Source organism: Lytechinus variegatus, chromosome 15 (genome assembly GCF_018143015.1).
Source record: "Lytechinus variegatus isolate NC3 chromosome 15, Lvar_3.0, whole genome shotgun sequence".
NCBI classification, from domain to species: domain Eukaryota; kingdom Metazoa; phylum Echinodermata; class Echinoidea; order Temnopleuroida; family Toxopneustidae; genus Lytechinus; species Lytechinus variegatus.
The window spans coordinates 31,087,221-31,108,986 of NC_054754.1; the positions used below are offsets into that span (position 1 = coordinate 31,087,221).

General features: G+C 35.1%; 1 protein-coding gene across 3 annotated transcripts in view; it reads right to left on the reverse strand.

Moving 5' to 3' along the window:
* Window positions 1-21,766, reverse strand: part of LOC121428641 (complement C3-like) — a 63,591-nt gene that overhangs the window by 24,876 nt on the left and 16,949 nt on the right. For all 3 annotated transcript variants that reach the window (XM_041625407.1, XM_041625405.1, XM_041625406.1), the window contains exons 5-20: window positions 19,450-19,502; window positions 14,048-14,197; window positions 13,120-13,162; window positions 11,690-11,780; window positions 9,338-9,437; window positions 8,690-8,923; window positions 7,429-7,626; window positions 6,086-6,205; window positions 5,531-5,599; window positions 4,907-5,098; window positions 4,040-4,204; window positions 3,714-3,788; window positions 3,117-3,171; window positions 2,405-2,485; window positions 958-1,127; window positions 136-320 (exon numbers count right to left, since the gene is read on the reverse strand). In XM_041625407.1, the coding sequence (XP_041481341.1) occupies window positions 136-320; window positions 958-1,127; window positions 2,405-2,485; window positions 3,117-3,171; window positions 3,714-3,788; window positions 4,040-4,204; window positions 4,907-5,098; window positions 5,531-5,599; window positions 6,086-6,205; window positions 7,429-7,626; window positions 8,690-8,923; window positions 9,338-9,437; window positions 11,690-11,780; window positions 13,120-13,162; window positions 14,048-14,197; window positions 19,450-19,502 (1,981 nt within the window). The remainder of the gene's footprint in view (window positions 1-135; window positions 321-957; window positions 1,128-2,404; window positions 2,486-3,116; window positions 3,172-3,713; window positions 3,789-4,039; window positions 4,205-4,906; window positions 5,099-5,530; window positions 5,600-6,085; window positions 6,206-7,428; window positions 7,627-8,689; window positions 8,924-9,337; window positions 9,438-11,689; window positions 11,781-13,119; window positions 13,163-14,047; window positions 14,198-19,449; window positions 19,503-21,766) is intronic.

Sequence of the window (21,766 nt, forward strand, 5' to 3'; positions counted from 1 at the left end):
AGTGCTACTGATGGTGGTTATGATGATGGTAGTGGTGGTGGTGATGAATAAGGCGATCATAATGGGGATAATGATAAAATAGTTATCATGAGTAGACAATATTTTTTTACAAAAAACTATCCAGTGGATACATACCCGACCCTAATGAGATCAAAGAGCCATGTTTCTTTGAAATCAGTTCTCACATCTGTCCCAAATTCTTCAAAGGTGCTCAGAGAATCGTCAGCATAATCGTATGGAGCCATACTATCAACGACGTCCACACCAGGAGCACCGCCCAAACGCCATATATTCATTAGCTCACAGCATCGGGTGAAATCCTGGAAAAGAAAAAGACAAATTACTTCACTGCAACTTAACCCTTAAAGATACCACATGCACATTATTTCAAACCAATACTGGAGCAGCCAATAGTTCTGTTTTAGGGAAAGATTGCTGTACTGAAACAACCTCCCATACCTGACTTTCCTCAATGTTACTCCTTTCTTTTTTACTCAATCCAAGCGGGTTAGCAATGGTACTCATTTTAGAGATGGGTGGGATGGCAAGAGTGCTAAGACAACAGGCCTAGGCGGGCTTTCTTGGGGCATCAACACAGCAGAGCATTGAAGCATGACAAATATGGAAAATTGCATTTGACTTGAGAAAAACTTTATTCCAAATCAAAATGAAATCATTGTAAAACCAGTACTTCATCGACTGCAGTCTTGTATACTGAATATATATTTACACTTAGATTATTAAAAAAATCCCTTTATGATTGCAACACAGCTACATCTTCAGAGACTCTATAATCATCAATATCTTCACCTTCAAACTCCAAGTTAACATCATTATCCTCACCAGGTCATAATCTGTCATGGCAACACGATTGTGCTAACCATCACATAGCCATAAGAAACTCATAAAACCAAATTGTACACATACAAATCTAGCAATGATAATAGTAGCCATTACCTCAATATCTTGTTGTGTAGCCTGTGGACAATACGGAGGTACTTTAGAGGCTAGTTTGGTAGCGATGGTCTCACAGGTACACCATCGTTGGATTCTGTTGAACATTCTATTGGTTGTTAGGTTATCGTCACAGTTACCACTACGCTCCAGTTGGTATAGGCATTGCTCAACTGAAAGAAAAATATGTAAATAATAATAATAATTGGATTTATATAGCGCTTTTTCCAGAGGATACAAAGCGCTGTTAATTGCATAAGACAAGTTAAGGTTTATGGTTATATAAGTGTGTTTTGAGATGTTTTTTGAAGAGGTTAAGAGAAGAGAGGTTTCAAAGAGATGGAGGGAGTTTGTTCCAAAGACGGGGGGCAAGAGATTGAAAGGAGTTGAAACCGGCCTGTTTTCTGGACTTTGGAATTACATAGGAAGGAGCAGCAGTAATAATAATAATAATATAGGGTATTTATATTGCGCACATATCCACCTTGTTAGGTGCTCAAGGCGCTCCAGTAGAACGAAGAGAGTATTTAGATCTTTGTTGCTGAAATAATGAAGAAATGTAAGAAGGTAGTGTGGTTGACAGAGACTTATAGGTTTGAACAAGTATTCGATAATGTATTCTATCAGAAACAGGTAGCCAATGTAGTTCATTTAGAAGAGGGGTAGCATGACACCATTTTGGTTTTTGACAGATTAATCGTGCACATTTGTTCTGAAGGCGTTGAAGTCTTCCAAGATCCTGTTTACTAATACCCCCCAGCAAGCAACCACCATAGTCCATATAAGACAATAAAGGAAACCACTATGTGGTAATATTGCACGTACAAGCCCAATTTTTCGATGAAATAAAACTTTGTATTAATTATTCTCTAGGATGTTTCCTTGCTGGTATATTACCTGTTCTGTGTATTTTACATTAACAGTATCAAGGGAGTAAATGAGTGCAATATTGTACCAATATTTAACTCTGCGAGGCAATTTTCCTACTCAAGTTCGCAAACTATACAGTGCAAGCCATAAGCAATACAATGCAACGCACAACACTACATGATGTACAGCTACATTTGAGTCACATTCAATGAACAACATTTCTCTCTCTCTCTTTTTAAATGAATGCATTGCTGTTGTCATGGAAAGTGGTTTGTATGATAAAAATAACAATATATGATTTCTTTTGTGGTATATCAGATATATTGCATTCATCATGATGAATATTCTAAGAGTCATCCAAATGCAACCCATAATTTATAGATAATATGAATAATGAATTATAAATAATATATGACTTTTCAGCAGTAAAGTTTAAACATGGATTTCAAATCAGAAAAAAAAACATCCACACCCATTACTTGAACAACTTTTTTACTTAATTTAATCTTAACTATCAAGAACACGGAATCATATCAAATTGTTCAAACCAAAATAATCATCAATTGAATGTTGAACTTACTTCTGCTGCGAGTGTTTGTTTGACACTGTACAGCACTTCTCTTTCTTCTCGATGACTGACCTGCACGTTGACATGTAAGACCTTCACACACAAAAAGACACAAGAATATTAATACACTTTTAGCTGCATTGAAGAAACAGTTTTCTCCATGGGCATTTGATAGTCGACTTCCATCAATTGAAATTTGTCAGTTTTTCTTTAATACAAAAATCTCATAAATTATCTTGTCATATGTAACAAACAATTAAAATAGTGAATTTACAGCTGGGAATGAATAAACGTAATAGATGACAAAGTGGATCACAATCAAATAGTTTTTATTGCATACTTTTTGCCAACATCCCACTTTTCTTTTCTGTTAAGTCTTTTCATGTCTTCTACCAACCAATGTCAGCCAATAAATTCCAGTGGGTTGCATTTCATATCAAATAACATGAATTTGTTTATTAATGCCATTTTGTGAAGTTATTGCAAACATTGGACAAACATTAACTTGTTATATATCAGATATACATTAACTTTTATATATGAATAAAATAGTGACACATATCAAATATGACATCAGGGCTATTTTACATAAAGCATAACAATCGATTATAAGGCTTAATTTCACACAAGATTGCATTCATTACTCTATTAAATCATCTGTACAATCAATCACTAAGCTTTCTGTAACAGGATCGTACAGGTACTTGAGAATAATTATTTTTACCTTCTCGTGGTGGTACAGCTAACCGAGCATTCGTCAGAACAGACAAGCCAGAATCCTAAAACACAAACACACAGACACATGCATTCATGTAAATATTGTTGAAATATTGGGTTATTGAGTCGAGTACCAAATTCATATTTTCTATATATAAATCTATTGCACAATTGAAGAGAATTAATGATTCTTAGTGTTTCATAAAGCTATTCGTAAGTTACGAACAACTTTAAGAATGACTGATCCTTTCTTAGGTGCTAAATCAACATGGATGAAAATTCAGTGTACATGTATATATCATTTACCACAAGAAAGGATCACCAATCATTCTTAAAGTCGCTGGTAACTTATGAACAGCTTTATGAAACACCCATCCAGTCATCATTGACTGATATCATTATTCATTAGGTTGATTTCAAGTATGTCAGAGTTGATATCTTGCCTTTTCTTGACTGCATCAACCGCCGCAACTGGGCTATGGACGTACAATCCCTCATGCATGCAGTTGCCATCAAAATCTGCCTGCTGGTAAGTGCTCAACAGATTAACTTAGATATGCCCTCAAGCTCCTAATAAATGTTTTGTATTTTACTATCAACTTACTTTGAAGATGAGAGGTGTAGTAGGTCCACCCCCTGGCCCGCAGCCCACATCATACGTCTGCATCATCTCAAACATCTGGAGAAAAAAAAACAGAAATACATGTATTATCATTGCAAAGAAACTAAACATGGCTAGAGCAGTTCTTAAGGGATGTGGTCGAGGCTGGCCTTGAGACCAAATCTGCCTGCCTTGGCACAAAGTCTATGGGAGAAAGATTTCTCTAGCAGCCACGTGACTTGGAACTCCCAGCCTCGACTACAACCCTGCATTTCATGGACTAAATGCTATCTGGAATCTGAATAGATATGCTTTCTAAGAGAACCCACCTTGCGTCTGCTTAGTCTATGGTTGTTGTTGAGAGCATAGACTGCCTTATCGACTCCAAGCAGTCCAACATAGGATGTAGGATAGGCATCTACCAGCAGAGTAACAGGTGATTCAGGTAGGTACGCTCCTTCATTGTTAGGCTCTTCCTGGATGTTGATTGCAACCTAAGAGAGTGAAGAAAATGGAAATCGAAATCAGTATGAATCAAACCGTGACACTAAATTGACTCTTTGAGCTTTATTTACACCTCAAAATACATACAAAGAACATAATAGTGAATTAATGAAATAAAGGAAAAAAGTTTGCCGATAAGTGTTTTGGAACAGGGGAAAAGTTCTGTTATAAAGAATAATTTATACTCAATGTCTACCAGAATCAACATCTGAGAGTGGAGCCCAAGAGCAGATGCAAAAGCACAGCCACATTTTAAACATACACCAGCTAAAGTGAGCTTAGATATATAATCTCTAATAATTTAATATTGTCAACTTCTAACAGCAGAACTTCTTTTTGGGGCAGTTAAGTACCAGGTGCCATGGTCTATAAAGGCAATTGGTTCCCAACCAAAAACCCTATTAACAATTAATATCTTCAGGAAATAAAAAACACATTCCCATCAACCACTAACTTTTTCCAATGCTTACAGAGAGAAAATGTATTTCAACAAACTCATTATTAATTTCATGTGTACAAAATCATGGTAAAACATCATAAACTATCCCAATCAATTCAACAAATTTACTGAAAATGAATAACTGAACTGACATTCCCTTGGTGATAAAAGACAGATGTGAAATGTCTGCAAGTGAAATGCCCGAGGAATATTATAAATCAAAGTTTAAATATAAACAAAAAATCTTTCTTACATGGTGTATGCAGGTGTTCTCGATCTTGAGAGCAATGGAGTCTGCTATGACCTGATCCAGGTGATTGATGTAATATGCAATGATGCGAACGATGGGGACCATGTCTGAGGTAACACTGAAAAACACCTCCTCTTGGTTGCTGATCACATGATCAATGCTCTTAGCCAAGATCACTTTGCCTTGCGAGAGGAACTGGGAGAAAAATGAGGAAAGAATGAAGAAAATATGACAATAAAAACTCTTCACCTTGACTTGCTGTAAACTTTACAAATTAACAGATTCTTTCTTGCATTTTATACATCCATGAAATTTTAATAATTCCATTCAAGATTGATTAAGTAAAAATCATGGAAGTTAATAGATACACATCATCCCCCCCCCCCTGCTTCCCTGTCAGAATCTAAAACATATCAGCAACAACTTCTCTCACTTTTCAATAAGTTCATGAATATTCTGCTTTCACATAGTACTAAATACATCGGAAAGACGTCTCTATTAAAGTTCTTTACAAAATTGTTACTAAACAAGTGACAGGCCCTCTAAAATGAATTGATAAGGCCAGAATGCAGCCCTTCTTTGGCGGTTAAGAATGAGGTAGTGATTTTTTTTACTAAATACACTTACTAGTAGATTAAGATTATCAATTGGAGTAGTCGCTGTTGTCCTGACAACGGCATATATCGCATCACCAACCTGTCAGAATAGAACAAAGAGGAATTGATGGTATGTTTTATAATAGCTTAATCTATCCAATCAAAGAAAAAATATATGACATATGAATGGATCCTTTGAAATCATAACAGATCATAATCCAAAGACACAAGTTATGTTTAAAAGAAAAAAAGAACAAGAAGTACAGAAAGCAGATGTATTATTTTTAAAGTTATGTCTTACAATTGTTTGGCTCCAAAAGAGCAATGCGCCTCGGAATAGAATATTTCTAGATAGATGGCGCTATATGAATGCCCATTATTATTATAATTATTAATATCATTAATTTAATACAAGACAACAATGACAATAACACTGACGATGATGCTGCTGATAGAAACAAGATCTTAAATGCAATTTTGATATTAGCAAGAAAAATTGCAATATACAAAATAATTACGCATGAAAAATTATGATGATAAATATAGGTTGATCTAATATTAAAAAGGAATTACTTGACGAACTTACTCTAAGATGTGTTTGTGCAATGCTAATAGACAGATAATCATCATCAGCTGGTGACTGGTAAGGGTTCGCATCAAACTGAAATACTGCATTCTCTCGCTCTATCCTCTCCTCTGTTGATACCTACAACATACAAACACCAAACACAATAAGTAGGACTGAACTCAATGATTTTGCATATGACATTAATGATACTTTATATCATAAAATGTTAATGAATTCAAGTATTTTCATAACCAAAGGAGAGGGACTGATACATACTAGCATCAAACTGCAAAAAAAATATCTCAGTCTATAATCTCTTTAATGATACTTACAACATCCATGCATCAAAGATAGAAAACATGATGCCAAATTATCAATGTATTTCAATTTACTTTATAGAGAAACAGAAGTCCTCAAAATTTACACAATAGAATGAACATAAATTGTGAGACCAGGGGGCTAACACAATCTAGACCAAAAATGATTACAGTAAAATCATTAAATTGTTAATTAGACAAAAAAAAACACAACTAGCAAAACTTAATATTCATACAAAGTCGACATATAAAGTTCATCCAAACATTCAAGCTAGTCAGAACTAAAAGGGTTAAAGCTTAATTAAATCATAGCAACTGTAGTTCCTGGAATGAAGAATCCTCTTAACAGTTCAAAGATTGACCTCACACGTACACTCCTCCTCCGCCATGAAAACAAACAAGGCAGTAACAAGTCATTCCAATGAGAGCAAAGACAAAGTAACAAAGAAAACTATGTCAAAACTCGTCAATTTAACTCCCAGCAGACAAGTAACAACACATGACTATATCTAAACACAAAAGTGAAAAGATTTTTTTTTCAGATTGAATGTGTGATCCATAAGTCTCTGAGAATTGTCTTATCAGTATTATATCTGTTAAATTAGTATTGTCTAAAGCGTATATCTAAACTTTATTTTGAGAGAAATACATACAGAATAATTGGCCTAACACTGACAAGTCGCATTATACAAAGATTGTTGTACAAGTTTTACTAATTTCTATACATTATCTTTGAAATAAAATTTGAAGTGTAACAATTTCCAAAATATGCCCTTTTCTACATGCTCCACTCCATTCATGATGATGACTGATTCTGAAAACAGCAACAAAAATAACATGCTACATTTATATTAAATTATTTTTTTTATTACCAGAAGGGTATGAAGGAAATAAAGAGTAGAATTACCACAGAACACAAAATCAAACTTTCATCTCCCATAACTGGGGGATTCAAAAACTGAAATAAGATCTATTTGGGGTTTATCATAAATCTTTTCGTCCGTTATTTTTCATTTTCTTAACAAATAAAGTTGATTTCCTTACCCTTATATTGATTTGGCTTGTATCATGAGTAGTATTGAAGATGAATTTCACTCGACCGTTGGCATCAGTCCACTGCTGGTTAGCATTGGGATCCATGTTATGATTGAGTGTTAGTCGCCGAGACTGGACCAGTGCGGATGCCTCCACGTTCACGGGAAGATACTGCGCTGGCTTACCAAGCACAGTCTCCAACTCAAACTGTATATTTGAAAGTATATATATCAATTGTTTGATTCCTATAATCCAGCTTTAGATGTTTCTTATACAGATTAGAAAATAGTCAAAAAGATTTTAATTTATTTTTGTCCCCAGGTGACCAGTCGGGCAAGTACATTTTTTAATAGTTGGAAGATACTTGCCCAAAAAAGTCATTGAAAAAAAGTTTTACCTCTCCAAAAGAAAGTTTTGCAGTTTTATAAATGATTGAACTTTTTCTGTCTTTTGACATGACCTGATCTACTTTGTTATTGCATTTCTCTCTTTCCAAAATGATTTTATCTTGCCTGCCATGACCAAAATTAGGGATATCATATCGGGCCTAATTTTGGTATTTTACTGATAGAATTTGGCTTGCCCAATTTGGCAAAGTAGTTTTGTTCTTTACTTCAAAACACTTGCGCGACTCTAACTTTTACTTGCCCTGGGCAATCAGGCAAGTGCTTGTGTAGCACCCTGCGTCATCCATCTTCAACCCAACCTTCCTACTCTCCTTCATTCTTTCATGTCTTCTTTGGCCATTCCCTCTTCCTCAACCCACCTATTTCAAACTAATAACCCTTCTTAAAATACCTGTCATCCCCTACAGTTGCTCTATCTCTCAGGGAAAACCAAGACAGACAGGTTGGCTTTGACCAAAACATCTTTGCAGGACTAACAAATAAACACTCATATTGGTATCTTCTATTCACATCAGAAAATATGAAGAATTTTTCCATATTCTGGTACCCAAATTTGACTAAGGGGGTGTTGCAAGAAAATATATGCAATCAATCCCAAATATTCTGTTGCAATTTTACAACTGATTGATTACTTTAAGCTATAGCAAATCAGATTACACTCCTCGTTTCATGGAGCAGATTAGAAATCAATTGCAAATTTGCAATTAATTGCACAGCATATGCTTGATTTCGGGAATGAAAATAGACTTGCAATTGGTCGCAAGTTTCTTGCAACGCCCCATAAGAATCACAACTTTAATAACATAAATGAAACGTAAAATCCACATAGAGTGATAAAGCAAGGAGGATGCAATCAAACTTACCTGTACTTCATAAGGCAATGCTGGTTTGAAATAACGGATGGTTTGACCAGTCTTGAAGCGGTAAGGACTTTGTACGATCATCGTTGATATGTCAACAGCTCCCTCTGTGACACCTGTAGAAGATTCTGTGACCCGCACCTCGACGTTGAGTCTGCAACCCTCATAGTTACGGAACCAATCATGACCAAAGTTATACCGGGGATAAATGGCAGAGGTTCCAATTCCATTCAAAAGCTGCACACAAAAAATAATACATCATAAAGAAACTCGAAAATACACCATCCTTTTAAATATATGCTTCATTTTTCTCATGGAAGTAGATTTTCTTGCAATTGATAAAGATTGATCTTCTTACACCTTAAAACATGCTCTATATTTGATGAAATTTGCCATTTTCTATTTTTTTTTACATTAAATGAAGGTCCTTTCTCAAAGTTTTCTATTTCTGAATAGACTTCCCTTTTTCTAATTTAATTTCTAAGTTTATATTATTCCATATTCAAATATGCTCCCCTTATTTTTTTCATCAAATACTTGCTAATGAACTCCCCTGTATTGATGAGATTAAATGGAATGTTTTTAAATCATAATCAACAGTGATATTATCATCACATTTCCTCATCAAAAGAGATAATGAGAGTAACTCACTGTGCCTGCAGTGGTGCTCTTGGAAACCACGCTTCCATCCCGCTGGAGGATTCCAATCTCCATATAATACGTACCCTCCACTGGTTTCTTGTAGATGTGCCTGGTGTGTAACGAATTCCATGAAAGCAAGATTATTACTCCACATCCTACCTATTTCACACTATTACTATAAATATAGCTGTGACTTTGAGCAGCTGCGTTCCCATTCAGTGTATTCACATCAGATCCAAGCAGGAAACCACACCAAAACTCAAGAGAAAGTGGCCAAGGACCCATTTTAACAAATTATGAGTATGCTAAGTTTTCTACTTCGGCAAATACTATGGTCCGAATTCACAAAGGTGGTTTTGAAAACCCATGGTGGAGTCCATGGTTTATGCAGATTTCCTGTATAAATTACCCTAATTTAGCGCGTATCGGGTGCGTGTATAAAAAATTCCTATGCTGATGCGCGCTTTTGTCACAGTGCGCTGAATGGACGCCTGTTGCCGTGGTTATCTACGCTATTTTATTCATTAGTCCAATGTTTTTATTCATGAGTCCACTCTTCAAACAGTGGACTCATGAATAAAATAGCGTAGATAACCATGGTAACAGGCGTCAATTTGGCGCTTTGTGACATAAGCGCGCATCAGCATTGGACATTTCTTATACACGCGCCCGATACGCGCTAAATCAAGCCTAATTTATACAGGAAATCTGCATAAACCATGGACTCAACCGTGGGTTTTCAATACCACCTTTGTAAATTCAGGCCTATGGGTTGCAGAGTTCAACAGGCCAATCTCAATGACAGTTTCCATGGTAGTTACCAACATTGTAGGTCATTGTGAAACGGGTCCTAGGCCTCACATACCTGATAATTTTTCTGTGAATTCCCACTTTACTGAACCAAAAAGAAAATGCTAATAATTTTTCTTTCACATTACAGATATCCACCAAGGCCTTGTTTAATCCTAACCTTGGAGGATCCCTGCAAAAGCTCTTAAAATTTGTATTAGTACCAATGAATTTGCAGGTGATTACCTTCCGGGATTGGAATTCTTTGTGTTCACACTGGCAAAATGCCATTTTTTTGAATTGGCGACAGAATTCTTAGTTTATCGGAGAGTTGTGATCATGTTTATTGCAACAAACCAGTTTTGTACTGTACTTTTGTGAAACCTACAAAACACTTTGCTAAGATCCTTGATGACAATCATTCACCCCGACCTTACAATAACAACCACCAGCATTCAAAGTGTAAATTACAGAATTGAGAGGCGCCAGGACCTTATCAACCTCAATCACCTTGATTAATAGTATCTCTTTCTAAGGCTCTTCATAACTAGTACTTTCACTTTTTTTTATTAAAGAAATGATTTTAATAATAAGACTAGTAATAGATGCCCAGTGGAACGTTCCATCAAGATTTTAGTCTGACAAGTTGTAAGATCTGACAACTTTCCTTGGTTTTGATAGGTTCAGAGGCCCAGTTCCTATCATGGTAACTGTCATAAAACAGGACTTGTTGGATAAAACGTCTGACAAGTCCTTTCATGAAAGGCTCCCCTGATCCATTAGAGTATAGGAGAGTACAGGATACATGAGCTGTGTTTTATTTATTTATTTATTTATTTATTCATTCATTCATTCATTCATTTATTTATTTATTTTTTTTTTATTTATTTATTTACTTACTTACTTACTTACTTAATTACTTACTTACTTACTTACTTACTTATTTATTTATTTATTTGTTTGTTTCTGCATGCCATGATAATGTACATTGTGTAACCATCACAAAATTGATTACAATGAATTTTACATAAAAATAATGTATAATTATGATGATTAACATAACTGATTATAACAAGGTTGCAGACATGCAGTGGTAAGACAAAATAAGCAGATGCTTGAGCTGTTGTCAGACCTTTGGATATATGAAATGCATACATAAATATAAAAACAATACTGAAAAGTCAAAACTAAAGATTACTCAAAGGGAAAGAAAAACAAAAACAAAACAAAGAAAACTAAATAAACAAATTACTATGTTCCACAATTATTTACAAATATTTACAAGGAGTGTGTGAGGAGTAATAATACTTGAAATTATATCAATCCTTAAGTTTAAAATGTACAGTACAACAAAATGTGTCTTTATTAGTGCATTCAATGTATTATTACCATCATTGGCAAGTATCCAGAAAAAATCTTAATCATACCCTCTCACAATCTTATGAAAATATCTCCAAAAAAATAAAATATTACATTGATCTTCATTATCTGGCAAAAAAATGATAATAAAGTAAAAGAAGTTGCACAAAAGATAAGAAAGAAGGGCATCAAAATGACAACAAAAGTACCTACTTTGCCTCAAAGTTGATGTCTAAAGATTCTTGGCTGGAGCTTTCTAAGATGAAATCCGGAGTGTTTATTTTTATTGTGAATCTTTGAAGAACTGAAAACAATAATGGAAACAATAGTGATTATGACATTAATAATAATATGTTGTATAAATTTATAGAGCACTTTTAACAAGTGGTCTTGGCACTTAACACAGGAATTAACACAAAATCATTATACAAATTGGTGAACAATAACTTTTTTTAAATACATATAAATTTCGTACATATATATTATATTTGAGTACATATCAGGAAAAAAATCAACAATTGAGATTGAACAAATTATCTTTATATAATGTAATTAAGTTCAGGGCTTGCAAAACAAAACTATTGTTTGTAATTTCACAATATAATGAGTCAAAACTAAAAATATGAAATAAAGTAAAGCCTGATTGATGAGGTATGAAATATAAGTAGAAAAGGAAAAGAAATATGAAAATAATGTGTGTGACCACATATTACCAACATCCTGAGAAAAAGCTCATTTCAAATCATATGGTTGTTAAAATAGGTCATTATGACAATAGAACTTTTGAATCATGATGAAATGATTATTAAATATAAGATTTAATATATTATTCTTGCTACAGATGTAAAGTATGATGCAACTCCCAATATCATTGTGACAGATTAAATTGTAACAAGGTGCATTTCTGAGGAGCGGGGCAAAGAGAATGATCTATCAGATGATTCGGATTATCAGGACTAATTTGGAACAAATATTTCCTGAAATTCAAGAAAGAAACTCCCCACTGACTCCTTATCATTCATCGATTGACAATGAAGATGAAAACAACTTCTTGTTTCAATGAATTTGTTATCAACAATTACTATCAAACCACAGCTGATAGAATGAAAATACATCCTTTAACATGACTCAAAAGGATGATAAAAATCGTATGAAAGAAAACTGACCTCACAACATGATGGAAAAATTATTGAGACAGTCCCAATATGCCACGAACATCCTTTTTATAGGAAATCAATACATCTCCTATCTGGTTTTGATATTTCACAATTTGTATCTCTTGCAAAGAAAATTGCTCAACTCATTTCCAGCTAAGGCCCTTCAACACAAAGCTAAAAAATTGATCATAAAACTAACTCATATGGTTGCTTGCATATATTAATGAATGCAATCAATCCTAAAATTCATCCCTACAATCAATCACTAAACTTTGTCTTAAGAGGTCCTGAACTGCCTCCTTTTCCAACCTAGACAATTATGCAAAATCTTATCTACCCTAATGCAATGTTCTATTTATGTGTATGCAGTAAGGCTGTTTCCTAAAATTATAAGATCAAGCATAATATAAAAAAATCTTAAGATAAGCCATAAATCACAAAGTCCCATTAAGAAATTCTTATTTCCAATGTTTTCTTTATACTCACCATATTCTCTCACTTCAAACTTCACAGTCTTGTTTTTCTCAAACTGTAATTCAAAAGAATAAAAGATAGATTAAACATACTGGGAGCCTTTTCATAAAGTTATGCACAACTAAAACATAGGTGATGTATATGTTGAAGGTTTTTTTCCTGTCTTTTGATGTATTTGGTAAGTTTGAGGGCAATTCATCAAAAGTGTTTGGGCCAAACCACAAAAACAATCTGTCTATGGCCAGATACGAAAGCTTTAATCATAAGGCTGATGCTATGCTTGATTAAATTAATCATTGATAATTGATCAACTACTAACCCATGGCTTAACTTAATCCAAATCCCTCTAAAGCCATGGCCTTGGATACTCGACTAACTGGCCTCGATACCCTTATAATAGGCACATTTTTTTGCGTTCACTTTTATTGTTCACATTTATGCTGTATCATACACTAGAAATATGCCCTGTGAAAACGTGGCCTTGCACTAAAAATATTGAAATTAAGACCAGCTTATCTTTGTGTTATAGGCACCTGTGATATTATTAGAGGATCAAACTGAGCAGAGTGGCTCAGTGGTAGAACGCCCACCTCATGAACAGGAGGTCATGGGTTTTGATCCCCAGCCGAGTTATGCCAAAAACTTGGAAAATGTGAACTTTCGCCTTCTATTCAGACGCTCAACTTTTGAGAATTGAGAAGGGTACTATAAAACAAGAGTCAATGTCATCATCACCATCATCATCAACATCCATCATCATCATCACCATCATCACCATCATCACCATAATCATGATCATCATCACCACCACCATCATCATCATCATCATCATCACCATCATCATCATCATCATCATCACCATCATCATCATCATCATCACCATCATCATCATCACCATCATCTCCACCACCACCACCTCCACCATCATCATCATCATTACCTCATGACCATGTAGGACTGTGACAGACCAGTTACCAAACATTGGTTCGGTATCGAAGGTGAAGGTCTTATCAAGGAATCCATTGACTGCTCTTGTCTCTCTGAACTGTTCTATGATGATACCCTGAGGGTTGACAATCATCATATGAATCTAAAGGAGAAAAAAATCAAACAGTAAAGTTCATGATTACTAACATTGTTCTTTTGTTTGGCATCGCCTATGCATGAAAGGAAAAAAAACTACAAGTAAAAATTTGAACAAAAATAATTGTTAATATTTTCTATTATTATATTATGTTTGACAACACCTGTTCCTAGGAAGCATATACATTGTAGGTACCAATCCTTGTATTTAATAGTAATTATTTTTTTGGCTCAAATTGGTTTATTCTCACAAATCAAACAAGTTAACCATTACAAAAATTCTGCTTATTGCTACAAGCGAAAGCAAAAATCAAAATCATGAATAAGACATCTCGTGAAAATATAAAAAAGCAGGGAGAAGTGTGAAAACACCTCTAATGCGAAATTGGCTTTAATAAAACAAAATATATATACAGGAAAAAATATTTCAAGGCATAAAAATTCAAGATGAACTATTAGTATTAGGATCTAGGATTTAAAAAAAAGCAAAGGGATAAGAGTGGAATTTTTTCATGAAATATTTCTCAACAACTTGCGTAATTTTTATGTACCAACAAATAAACAGGATTGTACTCGGAATTACATGTGCACTAGTAGAAAGCCCCCCCCCCCCCCAGTAAATAAAGCAGCATTTAATTCTCCTTCAATTGTGGTTTAGTTTTCTCTCATGGCCCAAAAGGAAGGGAGCAAAATCCCCAACAAAATAAAATGGATATTTCAATCACAAGAACTGGATCCATCTTGACATGCAATTACAGCACTAGTGAACATTGATATACACAATTTTCCTCTCATATTAATTTCAAACTAATATTAAAAGTAGATGGATTCCTGACTGGCTGCAGTAAAAGTTTATTCCTCCACCATTAGCAGATCTGATTTCATCTCCAGTAAAAGTAAAAGAGGGGATGAAGGGTTTTGCCAAACTAGACTTTTTGACCTAGAACTTATTTGGGTCACAGAAGATGACATTACCAGTGAGCTGTAAAACCAACCTATAACATGATAAATCATTTCTCATAATGCAAACCTGTTTGCTGCCATGACCAAGAACCCTTCTCAACTTCAATTTTTAAAGAGGCACTTGAGAGCACGTGTCTGGGGGTCCTGTTCACACTTGTCAATAATATAGTTTCTTCCTCCTTAAGATTAATAGTTTACATTGTGTTTCTGCAAACCTACAAATGTATACTAGTGTTGTGTTTACACAGTTACTCTACATGAGTGTCAGGTTCTCAAGGGGGGTCAAACTCTGTGAAGACAGTGCTCAATCATGATCCAATTCTTTTACAGACACAACTTTTGTTTCCACTCAGAAAAAATAGACTAGTTAACATGGCTAACAGACTGAAACCTGCCATTCTGGCAGATCATATTAAAAGCAGTATACATGTACAGTACAAACAATGCTCAGAGATCAAGTTGATCATGGTGAGACAACATAAAATTGTTATGTTGAGAACAGGTCATATTATTTCCATCTTGCATCTTCTAATACAAAGTCTAACCATACAAATCGTAAAGAGAAGGACTAGGGTTGAAGGCCATTCAGCACACACAACTTATATCACAATATTGGTTTTAGCTGTAAAATCAACCTGATGTGAATTGGGCCAAGCATTGCAGGTTAGTACTGAAGTACAAGGTCAGGCTGCAACTAAGACCTAACAAAGATCATGACTGCAGACCTACATGTAGACCCGTTCCCTAGGGTGCCAATTAAATATCATCTTACTCCCTCATGTATGATATCTAAGAATCACACTGCATCAACCATGTCCAAATGAAACACATTCTTTCATAAATTAGATATATCCCTCAAGGTATCATCACTTCATTCCGCTTCATTGGAAACTGGTTGGTCCATCCTCTCTTATACAAAGGGTAACCAGAAACTTCTCAAGTTCAGGGTATACATGTTAACAATAATTCATTTCATCATCAAAGCTCTGCTCAATAAAAACTCATCCAGATATGAATGGGTCCAGGCCCTAGAGATCAGTTCTGAAGTACAAGGTCAGGCTGCAGCTAAGACCTAAAGATCATGACTGCAGACCTAGACTGGTTCCCTAGGGTGCCAATTAAGTATCATCTTACTCCCTCATGTATGGTATCTGAGATTCACTCTGCATCAACCATGTCAATGGGAATCACATTCCTCCATAAATTAATATTCCTCAAGGTATCATCGCTTCCTTCCGCTTCATCGAAAAGTTGTTGGCTTGCCCTCTCTAAATCTAATTTTTTTTTTTTCTTTAGTTCAGAGTAGGCATGCTGACAATAGGCCTAATACACAATGATCCTGATAAGAAAAGGTCTATGCCCCTGAGAATATTTCTGAAGTAAAAGGTTGCAACCATAAGTCCAAGATCACGACTACATGTACATGGACAGGGATATCATCTGCAGACCCATACTGTTTTCCAAGGAAGCCAATAAAACATTATACAACTTTTCAAACGCATTATTGAATAATTCAACAGGGGGAAAATAATCCTCCCAAATCCAAACAGAGAATATTCTTCAAAGGAAGGGAGGGGGTTTAAAGTGAAATATTCATTTACTGAAAAATCAAAACCATAGATCTAGTAATTTCAGAAATGACTGATATCTATAAAAATCCTCTTTGCACTAACCCGGCATGAGAGCTTTTACAAACATCTCGCCTTTCTCTGAAAAAAATTTACTGTCTGACGTCACCTACAATTGAAAAAAATTATAATGGGGAAAACTTTTCCTGAAATTCCCTAGTCCATCAGAATCCTGCTTTTGGGAGCATTCTCACAAACTGCTACTTTAAAACATGCTCATTCACTTCATTTTCTTCAGTTAAAAAGCGAAGAGACGCCTTTTGTAATCCCACACCGGCCTCAAGCATAACCTAACAATGTTCCATCGGCTCCTGAGAGTAACCAAGAGGGCAACAGTTGTTGCTCTACGCGTTTAGTCACAAAGACCAAAAGACATAAAATTTAAACTTTTAAAGACCTATTTCTAATAAATTTCTAATCAAAGTGAAAGTTCTTCTACCATGTTTATAATTCTTCTACAAAGTGAATCAGATTTAAGAGAATTCCAGTATACTTTCAATGCATTGCTTCTCAGATTCTAAAGCACAAACTTTCATGAAAATCAAATGCACATAAACAAACTTGGAAAGGCTTCCTCACTGTCTACCCTTAATCCTGGAAATAACTTTTTATAAATGTTTTTGTTATTTACATACATATTGTCCTTTTCATTGTTTGATATCCTTCATTTCATAAGATCTCATCACTGAAATCTCATAAAATCTCATCACTGAATTTCCTAATGTAACCAAAAAGGCAATTTGGAGTGCCTTTAACATCAAATTACCAGAACTTTTTATTAAATTTAGTGAGGGTAAGTTTGTCATGTTTTGTGGTTACTACCCAGCCCTGTTTCGCTGCATGACAAATCGCTTGGTCTCTGTCACCGACTCTCTTTCGGCAATTACAGCAAACGCCGATTGAAGTTGACGTACGCTCTAAAACGAGAAAAGCAAGGTTTGATTTAAGCTCATAAGAGCTATAATTGGTTTGCTACATGTTTCTGAAACCACAGACCATTTTTACATGGTTTTAAGACCCGATACAAAAGTTTACCTTGGATGAATGTTGGTTTAGTAATTATTATGCGCATATCTGAGCCACATGGGGTACAGGAAGAGGAAAAATTTAGCTGCAAACATCAATAATTCACATGAGACATACTACATGGACTTGAACTATAGGAGAGATTCCTTGATTCTGTCCAATGTTCGTGTAACTTCAGAATTTGTGGGGAGGGGGGTGCATCCTTTAAAATGAACTGGTTTGACTACATGGAAAGATTTTTTGATATTTTTATTATTATTATTTATTTGGTATCACCTGTGCCTGGGAGGCGAAAAGCGAACTGAATCACTGTGAGGTCTCTCCTCCCGATATAACTGATTGGAGGAAGTGCAGGTGGACCACTACACCGGGGTTTCCCCCTACTCTAATATACAAATCGTGCAGTGGGTTCTTAACGTGCAAAGGTGGTGACTATCCTCTACACGGGACCTTCATGTAACGTCCTATCCGAGGGATTGAGTGTTTTCCACTGTAACATAGCCTGCATCTCTGACACACTGGAGAGACGTTTATAATGTACATAACGCACTAGCTTCAGTCATCCGCTCGGGGTGGACTCAAACCCACGATCTTTGGTTCAACAGGCAGACGCATTACCGACTGAGCAAACTTTGCTCTCATTTTCATATCCTCATCTTCATGTACATCATACAATTCAATAAACAATAATTCAAGTTGAGTTTTATTAGTTCATCCATTTTTTCAACATATAAATAAAAACATCCAGGAATACAAATCAAAGTTTTATTGTGTGAGGTAAAAATAATCCTTTAATTTAATCTTTGAACTGAAATGTATCTCAACATTCATTCTACAACCTTGTATCACATAATAATCTTTGAATTTTACCTGTCAAATTATTCATCAGTCTCCTTTACTTTGGTATGTTTCTTTCTAAACTTAACATAGAAATGGGCTGAAGTTCAATTAAAAAAACAACTACTGTCTGATCTTCAAAGTAAGTGGGACAGTGCCCCAGGCCAGTGTATATTCTGAGCTTTCACAGCCTCTATAAATTATGATCATAGCTTGCCCTGTTGAATAGAATGATTTGTGAGAAGCTATTCTATACAGGTTCATCAAAATAAATCTCTCTCTCAAACAATTGACAAATGACAAGCCACATTCATTGATAAAGTTGATCAAAAATGAGATTAAAATGTATCACCTTTCACAAAAATAAAAAATCCACTCAATATTGAATGTCAATTCTACATGTATGATCAATCATTATTAAAGTCTTGATGTAACTGTGCTCAGTGGGTAGTTCATGTGATCTTTTTATATAATTTCTTTATGAAAGACTGGTGGTCCTTTCTTGATCATAACTCCATTGATGTTGATATCGCACCTAATAAAGGATCACTAGTTGTTCATAAAGTCAACTGTACAAGTTACGAAAAGGTTTATGAAACACCTGCCAATCCTCTAAATTACTAAACATATTTTGATTAAAGAATTAATACATAATTTTAATTGACCCTGCCTAGAGACATTTCAGGCATTCCAATTTGAAGGATTAAAAACAAAGGGGATACCCTTTCAGCATCTATCTCTCCTACTGTACAGATGTTCCAAAATAGGATTGAATGAAGATTACATTAAATTTTAAAATGCTTACCAATTCCGATGATGGTTTCATGTCTTGGTCTACAGCCACTAAACGAATCTTCACTGAAATATAAAAAAGAAAAGATTGATACAAGAGACAAATTATTATTTCTATATCTTCACTAATCATTTCTTTTCTACTGCATTACTGAAACAGGGGGCCGTTTCATACAGCTGTTCGTAAGTTAAGGGCGACTTTAAGAACGACTGGTGATCCTTTCTTACGCGCTAAATCATTGCCAATGAAAATATCATTTACCACAAAAAAGATCACCAGTCATTCTTAACTTAATATGAACAGCTTTATGAAACACCCACCAGGGTTGCTATGAAGACCTACAGGAATCTTTTGATCTATCAATTTTTAAAAATAATTAATGTGTGGCATATTGTGTTTTCGAGAGTTTCTTGCTTTAAACAAATAAATAGCACTATACAAATGCTGTTCACCATTAGCATCATATGTGATTGATATGAATGAGATTAGCTCCCACTCCAACACCTTTGCTTTAATTTAAGTAAATTTAAATAACTCCCAATCACGCGAAACGCTTCTTCCAACAAGAGGTCTGCATGACAGACTACCAGGAAAGGTTTGCACATCACGTAATACCACCCATCACCCACACAACACACATTACAAGAAGCATTCCATAAATAGGGTCCCACCCTTGACCCTGAGCCACAGCTGATCGACTTTGACCTTCGACCTCTACATCCAGGATTTGACTTTGGGGACAGGGATGATGACGACAAGGAGATGAAATGTGGAAAACATGATCGTCATAACGGCAATCTACTCGGAACATGCATGTTTCCGGAATTACGAACCCTCTGTTGTAATCTGTATGAACATATTTCCCCCATGACAACACACCCTAGTACCAACTAGAGGATTGCAAAGTAATCAAGGCCCCCTTCATCAGAAATAATTTGGGTTTTAGTGGTGATATATTACATATTATAAAGGATGTTGTGCAATATGTGGTAATATCACATGGGGAATACGTTTTCCGAACACTTTAATAAAATGTACATGCATGAATTCCAACCTATTTGTGTCCAACTCTTTCATAAAAGTAACTTTGATATATAAGTAATGTATTTCATAATTTCCTCTCTCAAATCATCTTCCTCTTGTTCGTAGTGTCTTTCATTCTTCTTGTTGTTTGTCACCGACTTCCTTTTTTCCTAATGTAATCCCCCTCTTTTTATTTCTCTTTGTAGTTTCATCATATCATTTCTACCTCCTACCCTTCCACCAACCCTTCATGACTCCTCCTCCTCTTTTTCTACTTCTTTATCAATTTTCCTCCTTTTTCTATTCCCTTTTCCCCTTTCTTCCCATCAAAGTAATTGCTGGTTAAAAATTAATTTCCTAAAAAAGAATAATCATACATTCCATGAACAGAGGGGCAATATACATATAAATTGTAATACACAACTTTTTTTTACAAATAATACAGATGAATAATAATGCAGTAGTCATTATGTTTTACAGAATATGGTGCTTCACTGCAACTTAGTACAGGAAACCATAGATTATCGATTTTCCTAGGATATTGTTAAAAATCGACAGAGTGAAATAATTCTCTTTTTGTTGTTCTCAAAAGTTACAACTTCTTTAATGTCTGAACCAAAATTCACAGACTCACTGCATACCAAGGCAGGCCACTGGAACTAATCCTGTACTCATGCTGACTTTCTTCCCCTTTTATTCCCTTCAGTTAGCCTTTCTTAGATTTGATAATCCTTTTTTGTCTAAATATCGGCAAAGCAAGGACTATTCCTCATGTTCTAATAGGTTTACCGGTACATCAGGGGAACTTGGCACTCTTACAAAAAAATAATCCTTATTTTTTTTATAAATCTCATTCTTACAGCCCCCCCCCCTTCTCTTCCTTTCTCACTTCCACTCTCCCTTCTACTCTCATCCTTTGTTTACTCATTCTTTTCCTCACCATCTTTTCTTCTTTTTTTTCTCTTGTTCTTTCCATATTCAAACTTCTGACCTGATTCTCTTCCTCTTTTATTTCTGATCGAACTTTATAATCGTTGATGCCCATTGAACAATTGGACTGCCTGCTCTTTTGCTTTTATCTCACGAGTCCACCTTGTGTGGTCACTCATGATCTATTTTAGAAGCCAAATGAAGACTTATCCAGAATTTCCAGGTAACTTCAACAAAATAACAACAAATCCTTTATTTTCCTTATTTTTCAAACTCGAGCATGGACCAAATACGAACAGATTGAGAAGAGCTTACTATAGATGACATCAATGCAATGAAGAGATAAACATATTGAAAGCCAAGGCCAATACACTGG